This window comes from Physeter macrocephalus, chromosome 15 (genome assembly GCF_002837175.3).
Source record: "Physeter macrocephalus isolate SW-GA chromosome 15, ASM283717v5, whole genome shotgun sequence".
Taxonomy (NCBI): domain Eukaryota; kingdom Metazoa; phylum Chordata; class Mammalia; order Artiodactyla; family Physeteridae; genus Physeter; species Physeter macrocephalus.
The window spans coordinates 68,328,404-68,350,674 of record NC_041228.1 but is presented as its reverse complement, the minus strand read 5'-3'; the positions used below and the strand labels follow the sequence as shown (position 1 = coordinate 68,350,674).

The 22,271-nt window shown below is 34.0% G+C and overlaps 1 protein-coding gene across 1 annotated transcript in view; it reads left to right on the top strand.

Annotated features, from left to right (window-relative positions):
* CSPP1 (centrosome and spindle pole associated protein 1) overlaps positions 1–22,271 on the top strand; it is a 127,141-nt gene that overhangs the window by 38,076 nt on the left and 66,794 nt on the right. The window contains 7 exon segments of the mRNA XM_028500245.2: positions 2,910–3,405; positions 3,408–3,620; positions 9,080–9,173; positions 10,214–10,271; positions 11,979–12,187; positions 14,341–14,462; positions 14,822–14,900. Coding sequence (XP_028356046.1) covers positions 2,910–3,405; positions 3,408–3,620; positions 9,080–9,173; positions 10,214–10,271; positions 11,979–12,187; positions 14,341–14,462; positions 14,822–14,900 — 1,271 coding nt within the window.

Genomic DNA, 22,271 nt, shown 5'->3' with positions numbered 1-22,271 from the left:
ATAACCTCCCTTTGTTTTGAAGACTATTGAATCTAAACTCTTAGTGTCTCTTATTAAACAGCAGATCATACTTGAGTCAAATGTCATTTAAATTAATTTTAGAATGTATTTACAGTAAAACTTCATTGTAACACTTTGTTCCCTTTAATATTTCCAACATCAAATGTAAAAACACCAGAGAGATTAGAAAAGTCCACTGTATGTGGAACAAGCTCTGTAAGCTAATGTGTTTTTAAGGATGTACGGGAACAGACGAGGGAATGTGCCTCCTATGGAGTATGGTGGTGATGTCACAGAACAGTCAAACATAAGAATTTCATCTGCTGGAAATCAAAGGTATAGTATGTAATATATTGTGCTTGGAAGCACTTCTTGGAAGGCAGATCTAGTAGTAATGAACTCTCTCAGCTTTAGTCTGTGTGGGCAAGTCTATCTCTCCTTCATTTCTTTCTTTTTTTTTGTGGTACGTGGGCCTCTCACTGTTGCGGCCTCTCCCGTTGTGGAGCACAGGCTCAGCGACCATGGCTCACGGGCCCAGCCGCTCCGCGGCATGTGGGATCTTCCCGGACCGGGGCACGAACCCGTGTCCCCTGCATCGGCAGGCGGATTCTCAACCACTGTGCCACCAGGGAAGCCCCTACAGCATTCTTTTGAAGAGCAAGTTTTGATTATAAAGTGTGCCAAGGTGTTCTGAGTCCCTGTCATTATAAAGTATATATATTTGTTTGAACTAATGAAAGGAGAAATAAGTGTATAATTTAATGGGCTAAAAATCAATTTAAAATATCTTGGAGTTATAGAGATGACATAACTTGAAATAAATTGAAAATGTTCTTATGAGTTTTCTTTTCAAAACTTTGTTTTTGATTTTCAACATATTGAGTAGATAACTTTTATGCTTGCTTTGTAAAATTAGTACTCATACATAATTGTGTCATGTTGAAAAAAAAGAAATTATATGCATTTTATATTCATGTTCTCTTTCTGTAGTTTTTATCACTTTGGTGGCTTTATTGTGTTGTACGTAAGGATAAGTGGTTCCGAATTTATAGTGCATACTGAAGATAACATTGTCATGTGTCAGGAAAGGTGTCTATTTTCTTTGAAGAAAAGTAACACATAAAAATGCTTGAGATAGAGAATTTGCTATTTGAGTCTAATTAATTAAATTTTCTTTGAGAGAATTGTCTTTTTTTTTTTCCTTGTTTCTTTCAAGGAAGGAGTTTTTTAGAGATGATCTTCTTTTCAAAGTGCGGGTATAGATATCATCCTTCTTTTTTAGGATTTATTTATGTGTACTTATACTCATTTTCCTTACTGGGGTAACTGTTCTTATGAAAAAGGGTTTTATTGGGAATCTATAGAGTTAGTGAAGCTGGCTGAAGAAAAAGTTCATATATTTATAGAGCCTGAATGCATTGGGTTCCCACTGTATAAAGAGATAAAATGCCATGATTTTACATTAACTTTAAAAACATATAACTATTATAGTATCCATAGTACTTTGAAAGGCCAATAACTCATACCTGCATTTCACTGTAAATTTTTGTTTCCTGAGAATTATTTGGGTTTTAATTCTTTTTGTTTTTTGTTTTTAGCGCTCGAGACAATGAACCATCCAAACCTACTAATCGAGAGATGTGTAGTCCTTTTGCAGGGATGCTCTTTGGTATGTACAAAAACCTCCAGTTGATTAGACTTTTGTGGAGTGTTTTATAAAAGGTCTTCGTGAGAGCTCAGTAGTGTAATTAATATCACTCTTACTAATAATAGAAAACATTTCTCTAGTGCTTACTTTGTGATAGGCACTATGCTAGACATTTAGCATATTATATAGCTATTATAATTATTTAGTGTATTATATAGCTCTGTGTATAATTTTAAAGCTAAATAACTTATTTAGTGATGAACTTTCTATTGGTGATAAATATTAATTTCAGTAAAATCTTTTAAATTCATATTTCACTTTGTCATAGTGTTGGCTATTTCTTACATTCTATTTTATATGTTAAACTCTTAGTGTCTCTTATTAAACAGCAGATCATACTTGAGTCAAATGTCATTTAAATTAATTTTAGAATGTATTTACAGTAAAACTTCATTGTAACACTTTGTTCCCTTTAATATTTCCAACATCAAATGTAAAAACACCAGAGAGATTAGAAAAGTCCACTGTATGTGGAACAAGCTCTGTAAGCTAATGTGTTTTTAAGGATGTACGGGAACAGACGAGGGAATGTGCCTCCTATGGAGTATGGTGGTGATGTCACAGAACAGTCAAACATAAGAATTTCATCTGCTGGAAATCAAAGGTATAGTATGTAATATAAATTCTGCCCTTCAGTCGTTGTACTGTAAAACAGCAACTGCTAAAACTGGCTTGCTGGAAAACTAGAAAGGTATAGTATGTTAACAGCCTCCCTTATTAGTGAGAAAGGAATTAGGGAGAAAGGGGGAGGGGAGAATTGTGTTAAATGAAACTTTACGGTGCTTTACAGCATTCTTTTTTTTTTTTTTTGTGGTACGCGGGCCTCTCACTGTTGTGGCCTCTCCCCGTTGCGGCCCCCGATGCAAGCCCGGGAGCCCGCTTTCCTGATATCTGCAACATGGCTGATAATTTGGATGAATTTATTGAAGAGCAAAAAGCCAAATTGGCCAGAGACAAAGCAGAATTGGAAAGTGATCCACCTTACATGGAAATGAAGGGAACAGCATCAGAGAAGCTTTCTGAAAACAGTAAAATATTAATCTCCATGGCTAAGGATAACATACCATCAAACAGTCAACAGACCAAGGGTTCCTTAGGAATTGATTATGGATTAAGTTTACCACTTGGGGAAAACTATGAACGGAAGAAACATAAACTGAAAGAAGAATTGTGGCAAGATTACAGACGCTATCTTACTCAGGAAAGGTTGAAACTTGAACACAACAAAGAATACAGTCAGTTTCTCAGGGATAAGGAAGAATCCATGGAAAAGTTCAGACAGGTAGAAAAGAGTACTGAGCACAAGAATCAAAGAAGTAAAAAACCTATTAGTCAGGTTAAACCTGATTTACCTTCACAAATGCAGTCATCTTGGGAAAATTCAGAGGGTCCTAGGAAAGATGTCTTAACTCCTTCAGAGGCATATGAAGAGCTTCTAAACCAAAGACGACTAGAAGAGGACAGATACCGAAAACTAGATGATGAAATTGAATTAAGGAATAATAGAAGAGTCATTAAAAAAACTAATGAAGAAGTGGGCATTTCCAATAAAAAACATCAGAGGTTTGTCAGCAGGACTGACATTCCAGACAGAAGATTTCACAGGTTTAATGAGGATCGTGCTTCTGATAAACAGTATTATAGACCAGGCCAAGATCCTGAAGTAAGTGAAGAAATGGACGAGAGGTTTAGATATGAAGTGATTTTGATAGAAGACTTTTGAGGGTGTATACAAATGACAGGATGTACGGGAACAGACGAGGGAATGTGCCTCCTATGGAGTATGGTGGTGATGTCACAGAACAGTCAAACATACGAATTTCATCTGCTGGAAATCAAAGTGCTCGAGACAATGAACCATCCAAACCTACTAATCGAGAGATGTGTAGTCCTTTTGCAGGGATGCTCTTTGGTATGTACAAAAACCTCCAGTTGATTAGACTTTTGTGGAGTGTTTTATAAAAGGTCTTCGTGAGAGCTCAGTAGTGTAATTAATATCACTCTTACTAATAATAGAAAACATTTCTCTAGTGCTTACTTTGTGATAGGCACTATGCTAGACATTTAGCATATTATATAGCTATTATAATTATTTAGTGTATTATATAGCTCTGTGTATAATTTTAAAGCTAAATAACTTATTTAGTGATGAACTTTCTATTGGTGATAAATATTAATTTCAGTAAAATCTTTTAAATTCATATTTCACTTTGTCATAGTGTTGGCTATTTCTTACATTCTATTTTATATGTGATAATTTCTTTCTTCATTTCTTTTCTTCTTTAGCTAGCACAAAACTGCCTTACATTTTAGTTCAGTTCCCCTGAACTAAACCTTTTTATCCTTTGATAAACATCCTTTCCCACGTTCTTTCCATGTAGTTTCTGAGAAAGTGTTTTATTCAAATAATGATTATAATCCAGATTTTCTATTTATTTTGTCAGAAATGAAGGTCATCGCTTAAGATAAGCATGTTGATTTACTATATTAACTTGTCACATTTAATTTCAGAAACAGTGTGAAGAGAGCATACTTTCTGTATGTAACTTTAAGTAGAAAAGTGGTCTCTTCTTTGTGTAAAGCTATTAGAAAAAATTGCCCGAAATTTTGTTTCAGTGAAGTATATGAAGAAATTGGATAATAGTTTAGATTCATTCAACCTAAAAGCAGTCAGTAATTTAAATTTTGGCTTAGAGATGTATAATTGCATGATATTCTCAGACTTTTGTTTCCTTGAAATGGCTATTATGAGAAAAATGGCATAACACCTAGAGTTTTATTCTAGTGTAATGTCTTTAAGTGAGAATTGACCAATTTAGCCTATCAATAAGTCAGAGTAAGGACTTGCTTCTTATGATGTATTTTGTTAAACATGGTAGAAATTGGAGAAATGGCTTTCTGTGTTGAGAACCTACTGACAAATAATTTTATCAATAAATGGATTACTCTACCCTGAAATTTTAAAGATAAATGACATGAATTTATCATTAATGCAATCAGGAATTATAGATTAATGTTTGATAATAGAGTCATGTTTGGAATAGACTATTAAACTCTTTTAATTCAGTGATTTATCTCACGGTTGTATCTTTTTCCCCCAGCCTAAATTTGTGTGTCCCCTTAGGGAACTTCCTCTCTCCAGAGGCAGCACATTCCAACTTCACGTGGCTCTGATTGTTGCAGTATTCTCATTTCAATTGAGTTGAAATTTGTCTTCCCCCTATAATTTTGCCCCAAGGACCTTGTTTGGAGCCTTTTGCTTTATTTAAAGAATTAGGACAGCTGACTGCTGAGAGCAAAAATAATATATTATGGGGTTTCTAACAGAACCATGGGTCATTTAGAAGTATGTTTTAAAATTTCCAAATACTTGGGGATTTTCCTGCTTTTTGTCATTGACTGCTTGTTTAATTCCCTTATGGTCTGAGAAAATAATTTGTAAATTTCAATTATTTCAAATTTGAATTTTTTAAATAAAACTTTAAAAAGTGACTCAGAATATAGTCTTTCTTGGTGAATGTTTAATGTGTACTTGAAAGAGTGTGCATCGTGTGGTTGTTGAGTGTAGTGGTTTATAAATGTCAGTTAAGCCGATTGGTTGATAGTGATGATGTTCATGTCTTGTACATCTTTAATGACTTTTAACTGTTCTTCTACCAGTTGTTTAGAGAGAAGTGTTAAATTCTCTGACTACCTTGTTCTTAGTGTGGGGCCTGGAGAGATTTTCTCAGTGTTCCTGCACCTTCCTCAGTTTTTAGCAAGACCTGCCAGCCCCTGACAGAAGAGGGTGTCTCTCTTGCCACACTTTTCCTTCCTCAGCAGTAGATTGCTGTAGCAAAGCTGGCCCTGTGCATTTGGTTCTCAGAAATGAGTATCAGTGTTCCTGCCCCTCCTCAGAGTGGTAGCCAAACTCTCCTTTATGCCTGTGGAGGATCTTTTTTTACAAAAATAAATTTATTTATTTATTTTTTGGCTGTGTTAGGTCTTTGTTGCTGCCTGCAGGCTTTCTCTAGTTGCAGCGAGCGGGGGCTACTCTTTGTTGTGGTGTGCTGGTTTCTCATTGCGGTGGCTTCTCTTGTTGTGGAGCACGGTCTCTAGGCACTCAGGCTTCAGTAGTTGTGGCATGTGGGCTTCAGTAGTTGTGGCTCGCGGGCTCTAGAGCGCAGGCTCAGTAGTTGTGGCGCACGGGCTTCGTTGCTCCGCGGCATGTGGGATCTTCCCGGGCCAGGGCTCGAACCCGTGTCCCTTGCTTTGGCAGGCGGATTCTTAACCACTGCGCCACCAGGGAAGCCCTGTGGAGGATCTTATATGTGAGAATTTCCTGCTCTTTCCCTAACAGTAGCAGACCTTTGCTTTGTATGAATGCAGAATGCTGGGTCCAAGGTTTTCTGCCTTTCAACCAATAGATTACTTTATATGAGAGAAGAGTCTGGAATGTGGGCATTGGTTTTCTGTTGGTTTGTTTGTTGTTTTGCCTCAGAATGGTGTCTTTTAGGTGTCTTGCGTTGCCCCATCTTCGGTCTCATAAGCATCTGGTAGGGGCAGCAAGTGAGTGCAGATTCCCCTTCTGCATTGCTATTCCAATCCACAGAAAGCCTTTAAGAATTCATTAGCGTTTCAGTTATTTTCTTTTTACCTACTTCTAAGGTAGCTGCCTATTTCTCTGTACTCTGGTAAAGGTAAAACACGTGGGTTGTCCCATCTTACTATGGATTGGTTTTTATACCCTTTGGAATTCAGTTTACCTGGTTGCTTGTAACCTCAGCTCTCTGATGGGCTTTTTAAAAGTTTAGATTTTGTAGATGATTGAGCTTTTTTCCATTGTGGGGTATGAGCAATGTTCTCTTGTGGCTTTCTAGTTTCTAAGCAGAAGTAGGACTCCCCATTTAGTTCTTTATAATAGTTTCCATTTCCTCCTCATTACATTACTATTTTCATTTAAATATTTGGTCATAGTTATGATAGCTGTTTTAACATCTTTGTTGTTATGTCATCTCTGTTGTTTATGTGATTTTTCTTTCAATTGATTAACTTTTCTAATCACCGTATTGGGTTTCTATTGCTGCATCACAGATGAGCACAAATTTAGTTACTCAAAACATCACACTTTATCTGAGTTTCTGTGGGTCATGAATTTTGTTGGGTCCTTTGCTCAGGATCTCATTATGCTATGGTCAGGGTGTCGGGCAGGCTGTTTTTCATCTGGAGGCTTATGAGGGAAGAAGCCCATTCATATTTTTCACTAAATTCATTTCCTTGTGGCTGTATAACTAAGGGCCCTGGTTTCTTACTGGATCTGCTGGAGACTGCCCTCAGTTCCTGGAGGCCATCTGCTGTTTCTTGCCACATGGGCTTCCTCACCAAGGCTGCTTATTCTATCATGCCAGCAAGGAGAATCTCTAAACTCAGTGAGGGCTTTTATCTGATTATATCAGACACACCCAAGATAATCTCCCTTTTGATTAATTCAAAATTGATTTGGGCCTTAATTACATACATCTGCAGATTCCTTTCACCTTTGCCATATTCACTGGCTAGATGCAAGTCATAGGTCCTGCCCACACTCGGGGAGGGTTTATACAGGGAGTCAGTGCTAGAAGGCAGGGAACGTAGGATCTGTCTTAGAATTTTGCCTACCACGGTCATGTTTTTCTGTTACTTAAGGACCAGTCTTTCAGAGGCCTTATTTTAAATTTAAACTTAGCTGGGACATCTAGAGTAGGCTTCGCTCTAGAAAGATTGTTCAGCCTTCCTGCTACAGAGTGACCTTTCTCGGGCTCTTCCCTGAATACCCTTAGAGGATCACCGAGAACTCCAATCTAGCTGGCTGGAGCTTCAGTTTCTCTCCACTTTGTTTGAGGAGGTCTGAGAATTCAGTTTATGTGTCCTCCGTAATTTTTTGCCCAGCCTAATGGAATTTCACTCTGCATACACAGACTAGTACACAGTAAAGTCTGAAGAAACGCCTTTACAGATTTCTAAAGCCCTTTTTACGCTTCTTTTTGAGTCTTTGCCCTAAACTTCTAGTCATTTTAGCCTTCCTGAATTTTGATCTTTATCTGCTCAGTTTAACATAGTTTCCCAGCTTTGTTTGGATTTTTCCCTCCCTGTACCCATGGAGATTGCATGCAGGCAGAAACGGGTGCCTGAAGGGATCACCTCATTTATTTAACTTCTCTCAGGTATTACGGTTGTGTGCTACCTGTTGTCCAGTGTCCAGTGTCTGAAAAACAGTTATTTCATATATTTTGCCTAATGTTATTATTTTTTTAATGGAGGGAGGCTGAGTTTTGTGTTTGTTAACTCCATCATGATCAGAAGCAGAATGGATATATCTACTTTGATTGTAAAACATTATTATTAACCTTAATGTAATTTATGTTACCCTTTGGGAGCTTCACTGTTGCTGACATCTGTCCTTAATGGGCAAACTCAGATGCTGTGTGTCCAACTGATGGTTGGGAGACTGATAATTAAGGTAGTAGAGAAATTTCTGGTTTGGTTGCATTTTTGATATCCCTGTGATTTGTGTAATGTTCCAGATTTTGCATATCTAGATTAAGAGGTTATTTTGTGTGATTAACATGCAATAATAATAATTTTCTGTGGATCCAAGATGCTTGCATGACTGGATTTTCATGTAAGTGATACCAGAACGAGAGGTTTATATATTTTTTTCTGTAGAATTGAGGTAACTATTGAAATTTTTTGAGCAATGTGTTATCATGATTAGTGTTGTATTTTAAGATAGTTAGTCTTACATAAGTGTGCTGGTTGTATTGGAGTTAGGGAGTGGGGGAGGAGTTCCGGAGACTAGTTAAAAGGTTATTGCTGCAATTCAGGTAAAATATAGAGAGTTCCTATCCAAGGCTGATGTCCATGAGAATAGAGAAGAGGGTCCTCACATGAAGTAAATAAGAAAGCATTAGTCATCAAAGTTACAGTGGGGTTTTGAGGCTCGTTTATTCGGCCAGTAACAGAAAACAAAGAAGGGCAATTGCTTTTGAGATGTTCATTTTGAACACACTTGTTAAAGTTAAGGGGCTTGTAGGAGGTGTTAGTGGAGATATTATCCTGATCTTTGGAAAGTGGGGATAGGAGTTAGAATATTCTCTTATTTAAGAAGGTTTTTGACTAATGTAGAAGTTTGGGAAGGATTAATGTGTCTTGGGTTTGACACATAGTAGTTATTCATAAATTATGAAACTAGTTGAATAGGTAATGATACATATGATTTACCTTCTATATTTGCTGCATACGTAGTAATTATATTCTTTGATATAATTAAAAATGGGAGATTAAAAAATTGACTTTCCAGTTACATGTGTTGCTTAAGAGTTAAGACTGCATTTTTTTCTTACCACTTTCTAGGAGGTGAAGATCGAGAACTTATTCAGAGAAGGAAAGAGAAATATAGACAAGAACTATTGGAACAAATGGCTGAACAACAGAAGAACAAGAGACGGTAATGAAAGGTTTGCATTTTAAAAAGATGTTTTGAATTTAAATGCGTTTGTTTAAAATTACATAGTGGTGACTATTAAATGGTAAAATAAGGGGATATTTTTCCTAATACGATTCAGTATTTGTAAATCATTCTATTTCAGTCTCCACATTGTAAATCAGCCAGGGTAATAAAACAGATACTATGAGGGTGTTCATTTTCTTTATCATAGGTAACAAAGGAGACTATGTGTTCATCCTATAACAGGCCTTGTACATACTTTCATTAATTTCTTCAATTTTAGGGTAGCATTTAATGTTATCTACATGCCCACTGTATTATCTCATATATAGTAGCAAATATAAAATAAAAGTATTTTGTCTTTTAACAATGAAATGGTAAGCACACGTATACATGCTGTATAAAAATAATCATGATAGATCCACAGATATTTATATTGTATACAAGTCTCAGAGTTTGTAATCTTTCATGTAGAAATACCTGTGAAATATTAATTCCAGTTTAAAATTAGGGATAGATATCTTGGTTCTAAGAGAATTTGAGACCTGTCATCTTTTAGTTTTGTTTTTTTTCTCTCTATCTTAGAGGAAGCCAATATCTACTGTCTGATATTAGCCATCTTTAACATCATTTTCTTAAAAACTCTTATTGGAAAGTATCGTATTAATTTTTAATTTTTTTACCCTCCTTTTTGTGAACTGAAGATATACATGAACCTTAAAAAAAGTTTTTTATTTGTTTCACTAAGTAAAGATTTTGTTTTACTTCTCTACTTTATTCTGTGTGAATTCCTTAGACTTTGAAGTATCCCAGGCACTGGTTTAGAGATATTTATTCCAAGGCAGTTTACATGTGAATATTAGTTTACTTTGCACCAAATCGGAAAATTTAGTTTTCAAAATTATTTAAGGCTTTATTGTCAGTTAAAGGAATTATTTGTTTTTGGAGATGTTATTGCATGGACTTTGTGTGTAAGGTTGTTTCAGTAATGATAGTGTTTATTATAACTTTTTAATATATAAAACTTTAATTTTGTTTAGAGAAAAAGATTTGGATCTCAGGGTTGCAGCTTCTGGAGCACAAGACCCTGAGAAATCGGTAAGGGTTCCCGCCGTCTTTTAATGTTTAATCTTTCATTCAAATAAGCCTCAAATGTAGTGGCAGGTGGAGATAGAACATATTGGAGAAAATGTATGAGTAGACCAGTTTGAACAGTAATAAACTAAATTCAGTTCTCATAAAACATTAAGTCCTAACTCTTACTTGTTTACTTTTCTAAGATAGTTTTTCCTTTTTCATTTGTGCGTTTTTAAAGTTTCTTGTAAATTATTCCTTTCCACTTTATTTACATGCACTATTCCATGCACTGTTTTAGTTTAATTTACAATGGATGTTAATAATTTTTTTCATAGTATCATGACCATTTTTCTTATATTAGAGGAATTTCCAAAGAAACTGAAATCTTTAATTCTAGGCTTTAAGCATTTTAGTAGTTTTTACTTAATGTAAATCTAGAGGTAATAACCTTATTTTTACTTTAATTCTTCAATTTTCATAATTGGAATGAATTACACATATCATTGCAGTTGAGTAAGGAGAAGGTAATAATTTATTACTCTTCTCAAAGGATACTTTTTTTTTAGCTGGATGTGTAGAATTTATTTGCTAAGGCAAGTTTTTGTTTCATCTTTAATGATTAAGAAACTTTAATTTCATTAAAAAGTTCATTCTTAAAAAGAATACAGCAACTTAAAATTACTCAGCTGTAGGCAACTTTTGTCTTACTTTTTCTTATGCTAAGTATATACCTGTGGATTATTCACTTTAAAAAGTTTAATACTGTACCAGTATCACTCCCAGTGTGCTTTTTGACTGCTCATAGAGTAAAACTTTTAAATTAATCTGAGAAATCATTCCTGAGAAATTAAACATGCTGGGAAAAAAGGATGAATTCCAAAACTGAATATATTTTCCTCTATCAATAAATACCTTTGAAATAGTTTTGACAATCAAAAATTTCCTTTTCAAATCTTGAACTTTTTAATGTAATATGGTGGCATGTTAAACTTTGCATTTATAGTTACCTTAGTGTTTGACGGACCTTCTTATTTATATTTAAATGAAACAACCTTTGGAGTGTCAAGTTGCTTTATGAGAATAAATAAATAAAAATATTAGATATAGTAGTTAGACCATTACTTTTGGGTTTACTTTTGACGTGCACATCTTAGAAAAGGACACTTAAATGATGTTTTGGAGCGAGGGTAAGCAAACTGTAGCCTGTGGCCAAATCCACTTGCTGCCTATTTTTTAAAGTTTTATTGCAGCACACCCTCGTTCATTTGCTTACATATTGTTTTGGTCTACTTTAGTAGTTGTGAAGAGACCACATGGCCTGCAAAGCCTGATATATTTACTAGCTGGCTCTTTACAGAAAACCTGTGCTCACACTGATCTAGAGAATACTTTGATGTTAGAATACTTTGATGGCAATTGGTAGTGAAGCAGCATAGTGTTGTAGTATAATAGAGTTTTATATTTAGAATTAATATCTGGCTCTAGTGTTTGCTTGATTATTTATGAATGGTGAGACCTTAGGTGATTTATGTACTTTCATGGAGTCTCAATTACCTCTTTTATAAAATAAGAATTGGATCTTCAAAATCTCTTATAGCTGTAAAATTCTGTTATTCTATGTCTAACTTAAGTGCCTGCTGGCAGTCTGGGATAGAGGGTCTTTTGAGATCCCTTCCACCTTTAAATTTATGATTATATGTAACAAACAGATTTTTTTCTTTATTTTAGCCTGATAGACTAAAGCAGTTTAGTGTGACACCAAGACACTTCGAAGAGACGATACCACCTGAAAGACCCAGAGTAGCTTTCCAGACACCTCTCCCTCCTTTGTCTGCCCCATCTGTCCCACCCATCCCATCAGTTTACTCCATCCCATCTCAAAATGAAGATTTGCACAATGGACTCAGCAGCACCCTTGGTGAAATGGTGCCTCCCAGGTGCTTGTTTAAAATGTTTTGTGTTTGGGAATTAGGTAAGGTATCATTATATTGTATATTCAGAAGGATTTGCTGAAGCAGGTAATGTTATCCTTCAGAGATTTTTGTGCAGTTAAAGGCTTTTGTCAAATAATTTCTATTGAAATTTTTTTTCATTGTTGATCTTTTCTCTGTTATAAAAACAAGGGAAATCCTTATAACGTTCTTTTGCTGTTTAAAGATGCTTCTGTACTTTTAAAATGCATAACTAAGTATATTTATTATTTAGTTTTAGGTCGTATTTTGGAATATCTGTTAAACATATAAAACCTAGCCATTTTCAATTTTGTAATTTCCACTTGGCAAACATTGAATACTTTCTTCAGTTAATGCAGAAAAAGTTTCTAATGTGACTGTTTTATATATATTACTTTATTTTAGTTTCTGTTTCCTTCAACTCTTTCTCTGTGATTACTTACAGGCTATGCAACTCAAATACCTGAAATAAAGTGTTGAAATTATAAAACCTGTATTTAGGTATTAGGGTAAATATTTGATTTCCATAGGTAAAAAGCATTGTGCTATACTGGACTAAACATAAAGAAAATCCTGTTAACATTGATATTTTCTGGTCTATACTTTCTTCTCTTAGTAGGATTTTCTCTTATTTTTGCTTACTATTAATGTATTAATTGTAGGATTGCATTTAATCAGGTTTTTTTCCTTTTTAACATTGATATTGTAGGATTGCATTTAATCAGGTGCTTTTCCTTTTTAACATTGATATTTTCTGGGCTGTATGTTCCTTTAGGACTTGGTATTATCTTTTATTTACCGCTAACAAATTGTAGGACCATGTTTACTGTATTTATCAGGTGTTTTGTTTGTTTCATCTAATGACTTCCTGACTCAAAGGACTAGGCGGGATTGGAATTACAAAGCATGGTATGATGATTTTAGCATTGATTTAGGGATTAAAATGGTTGGCTTCACTCCCTGGATTTTGGGCAGACCGCACTTGTATTGAACTTCAGTTTTCTCATTTGTAAAAAGTAGAATAGTAACAGATATTTATATATGTGTGTGTATATATATGTTTTTTAACCTACAGTTATAGGGTTGTGAGGATTAAATTTTATGTCAGTCTCTAAAAATTTAAGATTTAATGATATTGACAGTTCCCTTTTATAGTAATTTTTCAACTGCTTTATTTATCTATGGATTGAGGATAGTAAGGTTAGACACGTTGAATGATAGTAAATATGAAAAATATTCATGACTGAAGAAACTTTAATGCCTTCTCAGCTCTTCACAATTATTTTGAAGTATACAAGGGAGAACCTAATATATACACTCAAAAGTGAAAACATTCTAGGATGCCTCCTTTTTCTTTCTGTTCATCTAAAGGAATTTGCCGTTTACATTTTAACTAATGGAAAATATTGACTTGGTGGAAATACAGAGATACTTCCTAATCATTAATGAAGTGCTGATGTAGAGGTTTTTAGAAGTTTTAACTTTATGAAATGCTGAAAATTAACTCAGAAATTTGCTGTTGATATTTAAGTAGTTTCTTTTTCACATAGTTTTAATTCCTTTAAAGAGCAATACATTTTTAGAGTTAAAAAAATACATCTTTCTCCCAGTCAAATGGAACCATTTATAATCTCATTTTGTACCTCTTTGCCTTTTCTTGATGTTGTATCTTTCTTCTCTGTGACTAACTCACTCTAGTAGTGTAGCTGAAGCATTGCCTTTCCTAGAAAGCCTTCCTTATACTTTCCTTCTCTTCCCTGTGTGATTTAAATGTTCCTGCTCCATGTTCCTGTAGCATCCTGTGTCTACTTGTATTGTTTCATTTACTGTACTCTGATGTAATGGCTATTTATTTTTGTATTATTCCTGAGGGACAGAGACCATGTTTGGTCAATACTGGCAGATAGTGACGAATTAGATGTTAATTGATTGAATAAGTGTTGTACCTTAAATTCTGAAATTTTATATATTTTGCTTTTTGAGTTATAATTTTTGATAAGAGATTGAAGCAAGATGGTGGCTTTTCCTAAAGCAGCAATTCGATTTTCAGTAAGATTTTTGTAAGAAAATAATATCTTGATTTTTAAAAAATTTGCAGTGGAATATGAGAAGAATTTCCCAATTGTCTTTTGATACAGCATAGCACCTCTGCCTCCACCTCCCCTGCTACCACCTTTGGCTACCAACTATCGAACTCCTTACAATGATGCGTACTATTTTTATGGGGCCAGGAATACGTTGGATCCTAGTCTTGCTTACTGTAAGTTATCTGTGGGATAAACATTATTTTCCAGTGGTTCAATAAGGAAAATTGCTTTTTGTGCAAGCAAAAATATATAAATGAGAAAAAGCACAGCTTTACTTAATTCCAATATTATATATATATTGATTTAATAAATACTGTATTTTAAAACTCAGTTATAATTCATAGTTATTTCCTTTTTATCTAGATTTAAGAAATATTTTATGTTTTCTTGCCTTATTCTCTGCTAACTCCTAACTCAGAAGGAAATGTGGATTTTTTTTCTTAGGAAACATTTTCAGTATGTGACTTTTCCTTTAGGGATAAAGTGTTATTAAGTGGGTACTCTGAAACAAATGTGTTGGTTTTCTTTTAAGATGGTTCAGGAATGATGGGAGTACACCCTGCAGCTTATGTTACAGCTCCTGTCACCCACCAGCCAGCACAGCCTATTGTGTAAGTAGTTAAAATAATAATTTGTCTCAAGATTAATTTGTCTTCCATAGAACTTGTGTTATTCAGTGCGTTCTTTTTTTCTTCAGAACAGATATAACTTATTTTAATTTCCAATTATTACATAACCAGTATGTTCAAAGTATTGCTTTTAAGTCAGTGTTTCATAGAAAGCACGTTTAAAAAATTAAGAATAACCTCACTTTATTTCATTAGAAAAGTCATGTGTGTATAGTTATAGTTTTACATTTAAGTTCATGATCCATCTTGAATTATCTTTTGTATAAGGTGTTAGATTTCGATTGAAGGTCTTTTTTTTTTTTTTTCTTCTGCTGTATGAGTGTCCAATGGCTCCCAGCACCATTTGTTGGCACGATTATTTTTCCTGGGAATTGCTTTTGCACCTTTGTCAAAAATGGGCATATTTGTGTGGGTCCCTTTTTGGGATTCTCTATTCTATTCCATTGTTCTGTGTGTCTGTCCTTATGTTAGTATCACTTGATAATTGTAGCTCTGTGGAAGTTTGGAAGTCAAGAAGTATGAGTTCTTCTAATTTATTTTTCTTTTCCAAGATTGTTTTGGTTATACTAGGTCCTTTGTATTTCAATGTGAATTTTAGGATCAGCTGTTCAGTTTCTGCCAAAAGGCAGTTGAGATTTTGATGGAGATTATATAGAATTTGTAGATCGGTTTAATATTACCATCTTAATTTTTTTTCAATTTTTTGTAATGGTAACATACACATAACATAAAATTTATCATTTTTAAGCATTTTTAGTGTATAGTTCAGTGATGTTAAGTACGTTGATATTGTTGTGTAACCATCACCACCATCAATTTCCAGAACTCTTTTCATCTTGCAAAACTGAAACTCTATACCTATTCACTATTCCCTCTCCCCTATACCCCTGGCACCCATATTCTACTCTCTGTTTCTATGATTTTGACTACTTTAGGTACCTCATAAAAGTGAAATCATACAATATTTATCTTTTGTGTGTGGCTTTTTTAACTTACCCTAATGTTCTTGAGGTTCATCCATGTTGTGACCTAAGTCAAAATTTCCTTCCTTCCTTTTTTTTTTTTTCCCCCACACAGCTTGCAGGATCTTACTTCCCAGAATTTCCTTTATAAGGCTGAATAATATTTGATTGTATGTATATACCATATTTTGCTTATCCATTCATCCACCAATGAATACTTGGGATGCTTCCACATTTTAGGTATTGTGAATGGGCAACTGTGAATATGGGTATACAACTTACCTCTTTAAGACTCTGCTTTCAGTTCTTTTAGGTATATACTCAGAAGTGGAATTGCTGGATCATATGGTAATTCTATTTTTAATTTTTTTAAGAAACACTATACTGTTTTCCACAGCAGCTGTACCATTTTATATTCCCACCAACTGTGCACAACGGTTCCAGCTTCTCCACATTCTCACCAACACTTATTAGTTTCTGTTTTTTTGCTAGTAGCCATCCTAAGGCGGGTTAGGTGGATCTCATTGTGGTCTTGATTAGCATTTCTCTATGATTACTGATGTTGAGCATCTTTTCATCTGCTTTTTGGCCATTTGTCTATCTTTGGAGAATATCTTTTCAAATCCTTCTCTCATTTTTGAATTGGTTACTTTATTTTTTTGTTGTTATGTTTTAAGAGTTCTCTATATACTCTGGATATTAATCCCTTATCAGATATATGATTTGCAAATATTTTCTCCCATTCTGTGTATTATCTTTTAACGTCATTGACACTATCTAGCAGTACTATAGATGCACACATGTTTTTAATTTTCATGAAGTCCAGTTTTCTATTTTTTCTTTTGTTGCCTTGCCTGTGTTTAGTGTCATATCTAAGAAATCATTGCCAAATCCAACGTTGTTAGGCTTTTGCCCTGTGTTTTCTTCTAAGAGTTTTATAGTTATCAGGTTTTACATTGAGGATTGTGATTTTGAGTTACCTTTTGTGTACAGTGTTAAATAAGGGTCCAACTTCATTCTTTGCATGTGGATATCATTTCACCAGCACCATTTGTTGAAAAGACTGTCCTTTCCCCATTGTATTGTCTTGGCACCCTTGTCAAAAATCATTTGATTTTATATGGGTGAATTTACTTCTGGGTTTTCTGTTCTGTGCAGTTGGTCAATGTGTCTGTCTATATGCCAGTGCCATGCTGTTTTGATTACTGTAGCTCTGTAGTAAGTTTTGAAATCAAGAAGTGGGAGTCCTCTAGCTTGTTCTTTTTCAAAATTGTTTTAGCTATTTGAGGCCTCTTGAGATTCCATATAAATTTGGGGAAGGGTTTTTCTATTTCTGCAAAAAAGGTCACTGGGATTTTAATAGGGCTTGCATTGAATCTCTAGATCACTTTGGGTAGTTTTGACATTTTAACAGTATTAAGTTTTCCAATCCATGAACAGGGGATGTGTTTCCATTTGCTTATGTCTTTAATTTCTTTCAGCAATGTTTTGTGATTTTCACTGTACAAGTCATTCACCACTTTGGTTAAGTTAAATCCTGTGTAGTCTTGGTTTTTTTGATGCTATTATAAATAGAACTGTTTTTGTAATTTCCTTTTCAGATTGTTTATTGTTTGTGTATAGACATTCAACTGTTTTTTGTGTGTTGACTTTGTGTTCTGGTACTTTGCTGAATTCATTTTACTAACAGTTGTGTGTGTGTGTGTGTGTGTGTGTGTGTGTGTGGAGAGGGGGGGGGGATGGAAACTTTAATTTCATTAAAAAGTTCATTCTTAAAAAGAATACAGCAACTTAAAATTACTCAGCTGTAGGCAACTTTTGTCTTACTTTTTCTTATGCTAAGTATATACCTGTGGATTATTCACTTTAAAAAGTTTAATACTGTACCAGTATCACTCCCAGTGTGCTTTTTGACTGCTCATAGAGTAAAACTTTTAAATTAATCTGAGAAATCATTCCTGAGAAATTAAACATGCTGGGAAAAAAGGATGAATTCCAAAACTGAATATATTTTCCTCTATCAATAAATACCTTTGAAATAGTTTTGACAATCAAAAATTTCCTTTTCAAATCTTGAACTTTTTAATGTAATATGGTGGCATGTTAAACTTTGCATTTATAGTTACCTTAGTGTTTGACGGACCTTCTTATTTATATTTAAATGAAACAACCTTTGGAGTGTCAAGTTGCTTTATGAGAATAAATAAATAAAAATATTAGATATAGTAGTTAGACCATTACTTTTGGGTTTACTTTTGACGTGCACATCTTAGAAAAGGACACTTAAATGATGTTTTGGAGCGAGGGTAAGCAAACTGTAGCCTGTGGCCAAATCCACTTGCTGCCTATTTTTTAAAGTTTTATTGCAGCACACCCTCGTTCATTTGCTTACATATTGTTTTGGTCTACTTTAGTAGTTGTGAAGAGACCACATGGCCTGCAAAGCCTGATATATTTACTAGCTGGCTCTTTACAGAAAACCTGTGCTCACACTGATCTAGAGAATACTTTGATGTTAGAATACTTTGATGGCAATTGGTAGTGAAGCAGCATAGTGTTGTAGTATAATAGAGTTTTATATTTAGAATTAATATCTGGCTCTAGTGTTTGCTTGATTATTTATGAATGGTGAGACCTTAGGTGATTTATGTACTTTCATGGAGTCTCAATTACCTCTTTTATAAAATAAGAATTGGATCTTCAAAATCTCTTATAGCTGTAAAATTCTGTTATTCTATGTCTAACTTAAGTGCCTGCTGGCAGTCTGGGATAGAGGGTCTTTTGAGATCCCTTCCACCTTTAAATTTATGATTATATGTAACAAACAGATTTTTTTCTTTATTTTAGCCTGATAGACTAAAGCAGTTTAGTGTGACACCAAGACACTTCAAAGAGACGATACCACCTGAAAGACCCAGAGTAGCTTTCCAGACACCTCTCCCTCCTTTGTCTGCCCCATCTGTCCCACCCATCCCATCAGTTTACTCCATCCCATCTCAAAATGAAGATTTGCACAATGGACTCAGCAGCACCCTTGGTGAAATGGTGCCTCCCAGGTGCTTGTTTAAAATGTTTTGTGTTTGGGAATTAGGTAAGGTATCATTATATTGTATATTCAGAAGGATTTGCTGAAGCAGGTAATGTTATCCTTCAGAGATTTTTGTGCAGTTAAAGGCTTTTGTCAAATAATTTCTATTGAAATTTTTTTTCATTGTTGATCTTTTCTCTGTTATAAAAACAAGGGAAATCCTTATAACGTTCTTTTGCTGTTTAAAGATGCTTCTGTACTTTTAAAATGCATAACTAAGTATATTTATTATTTAGTTTTAGGTCGTATTTTGGAATATCTGTTAAACATATAAAACCTAGCCATTTTCAATTTTGTAATTTCCACTTGGCAAACATTGAATACTTTCTTCAGTTAATGCAGAAAAAGTTTCTAATGTGACTGTTTTATATATATTACTTTATTTTAGTTTCTGTTTCCTTCAACTCTTTCTCTGTGATTACTTACAGGCTATGCAACTCAAATACCTGAAATAAAGTGTTGAAATTATAAAACCTGTATTTAGGTATTAGGGTAAATATTTGATTTCCATAGGTAAAAAGCATTGTGCTATACTGGACTAAACATAAAGAAAATCCTGTTAACATTGATATTTTCTGGTCTATACTTTCTTCTCTTAGTAGGATTTTCTCTTATTTTTGCTTACTATTAATGTATTAATTGTAGGATTGCATTTAATCAGGTTTTTTTCCTTTTTAACATTGATATTGTAGGATTGCATTTAATCAGGTGCTTTTCCTTTTTAACATTGATATTTTCTGGGCTGTATGTTCCTTTAGGACTTGGTATTATCTTTTATTTACCGCTAACAAATTGTAGGACCATGTTTACTGTATTTATCAGGTGTTTTGTTTGTTTCATCTAATGACTTCCTGACTCAAAGGACTAGGCGGGATTGGAATTACAAAGCATGGTATGATGATTTTAGCATTGATTTAGGGATTAAAATGGTTGGCTTCACTCCCTGGATTTTGGGCAGACCGCACTTGTATTGAACTTCAGTTTTCTCATTTGTAAAAAGTAGAATAGTAACAGATATTTATATATGTGTGTGTATATATATGTTTTTTAACCTACAGTTATAGGGTTGTGAGGATTAAATTTTATGTCAGTCTCTAAAAATTTAAGATTTAATGATATTGACAGTTCCCTTTTATAGTAATTTTTCAACTGCTTTATTTATCTATGGATTGAGGATAGTAAGGTTAGACACGTTGAATGATAGTAAATATGAAAAATATTCATGACTGAAGAAACTTTAATGCCTTCTCAGCTCTTCACAATTATTTTGAAGTATACAAGGGAGAACCTAATATATACGCTCAAAAGTGAAAACATTCTAGGATGCCTCCTTTTTCTTTCTGTTCATCTAAAGGAATTTGCCGTTTACATTTTAACTAATGGAAAATATTGACTTGGTGGAAATACAGAGATACTTCCTAATCATTAATGAAGTGCTGATGTAGAGGTTTTTAGAAGTTTTAACTTTATGAAATGCTGAAAATTAACTCAGAAATTTGCTGTTGATATTTAAGTAGTTTCTTTTTCACATAGTTTTAATTCCTTTAAAGAGCAATACATTTTTAGAGTTAAAAAAATACATCTTTCTCCCAGTCAAATGGAACCATTTATAATCTCATTTTGTACCTCTTTGCCTTTTCTTGATGTTGTATCTTTCTTCTCTGTGACTAACTCACTCTAGTAGTGTAGCTGAAGCATTGCCTTTCCTAGAAAGCCTTCCTTATACTTTCCTTCTCTTCCCTGTGTGATTTAAATGTTCCTGCTCCATGTTCCTGTAGCATCCTGTGTCTACTTGTATTGTTTCATTTACTGTACTCTGATGTAATGGCTATTTATTTTTGTATTATTCCTGAGGGACAGAGACCATGTTTGGTCAATACTGGCAGATAGTGACGAATTAGATGTTAATTGATTGAATAAGTGTTGTACCTTAAATTCTGAAATTTTATATATTTTGCTTTTTGAGTTATAATTTTTGATAAGAGATTGAAGCAAGATGGTGGCTTTTCCTAAAGCAGCAATTCGATTTTCAGTAAGATTTTTGTAAGAAAATAATATCTTGATTTTTAAAAAATTTGCAGTGGAATATGAGAAGAATTTCCCAATTGTCTTTTGATACAGCATAGCACCTCTGCCTCCACCTCCCCTGCTACCACCTTTGGCTACCAACTATCGAACTCCTTACAATGATGCGTACTATTTTTATGGGGCCAGGAATACGTTGGATCCTAGTCTTGCTTACTGTAAGTTATCTGTGGAATAAACATTATTTTCCAGTGGTTCAATAAGGAAAATTGCTTTTTGTGCAAGCAAAAATATATAAATGAGAAAAAGCACAGCTTTACTTAATTCCAATATTATATATATATTGATTTAATAAATACTGTATTTTAAAACTCAGTTATAATTCATAGTTATTTCCTTTTTATCTAGATTTAAGAAATATTTTATGTTTTCTTGCCTTATTCTCTGCTAACTCCTAACTCAGAAGGAAATGTGGATTTTTTTTCTTAGGAAACATTTTCAGTATGTGACTTTTCCTTTAGGGATAAAGTGTTATTAAGTGGGTACTCTGAAACAAATGTGTTGGTTTTCTTTTAAGATGGTTCAGGAATGATGGGAGTACACCCTGCAGCTTATGTTACAGCTCCTGTCACCCACCAGCCAGCACAGACTATTGTGTAAGTAGTTAAAATAATAATTTGTCTCAAGATTAATTTGTCTTCCATAGAACTTGTGTTATTCAGTGCGTTCTTTTTTTCTTCAGAACAGATATAACTTATTTTAATTTCCAATTATTACATAACCAGTATGTTCAAAGTATTGCTTTTAAGTCAGTGTTTCATAGAAAGCACGTTTAAAAAATTAAGAATAACCTCACTTTGTTTCATTAGAAAAGTCATGTGTGTATAGTTATAGTTTTACATTTAAGTTCATGATCCATCTTGAATTATCTTTTGTATAAGGTGTTAGATTTCGATTGAAGGTCTTTTTTTTTTTTTTTCTTCTGCTGTATGAGTGTCCAATGGCTCCCAGCACCATTTGTTGGCACGATTATTTTTCCTGGGAATTGCTTTTGCACCTTTGTCAAAAATGGGCATATTTGTGTGGGTCCCTTTTTGGGATTCTCTATTCTATTCCATTGTTCTGTGTGTCTGTCCTTATGTTAGTATCACTTGATAATTGTAGCTCTGTGGAAGTTTGGAAGTCAAGAAGTATGAGTTCTTCTAATTTATTTTTCTTTTCCAAGATTGTTTTGGTTATACTAGGTCCTTTGTATTTCAATGTGAATTTTAGGATCAG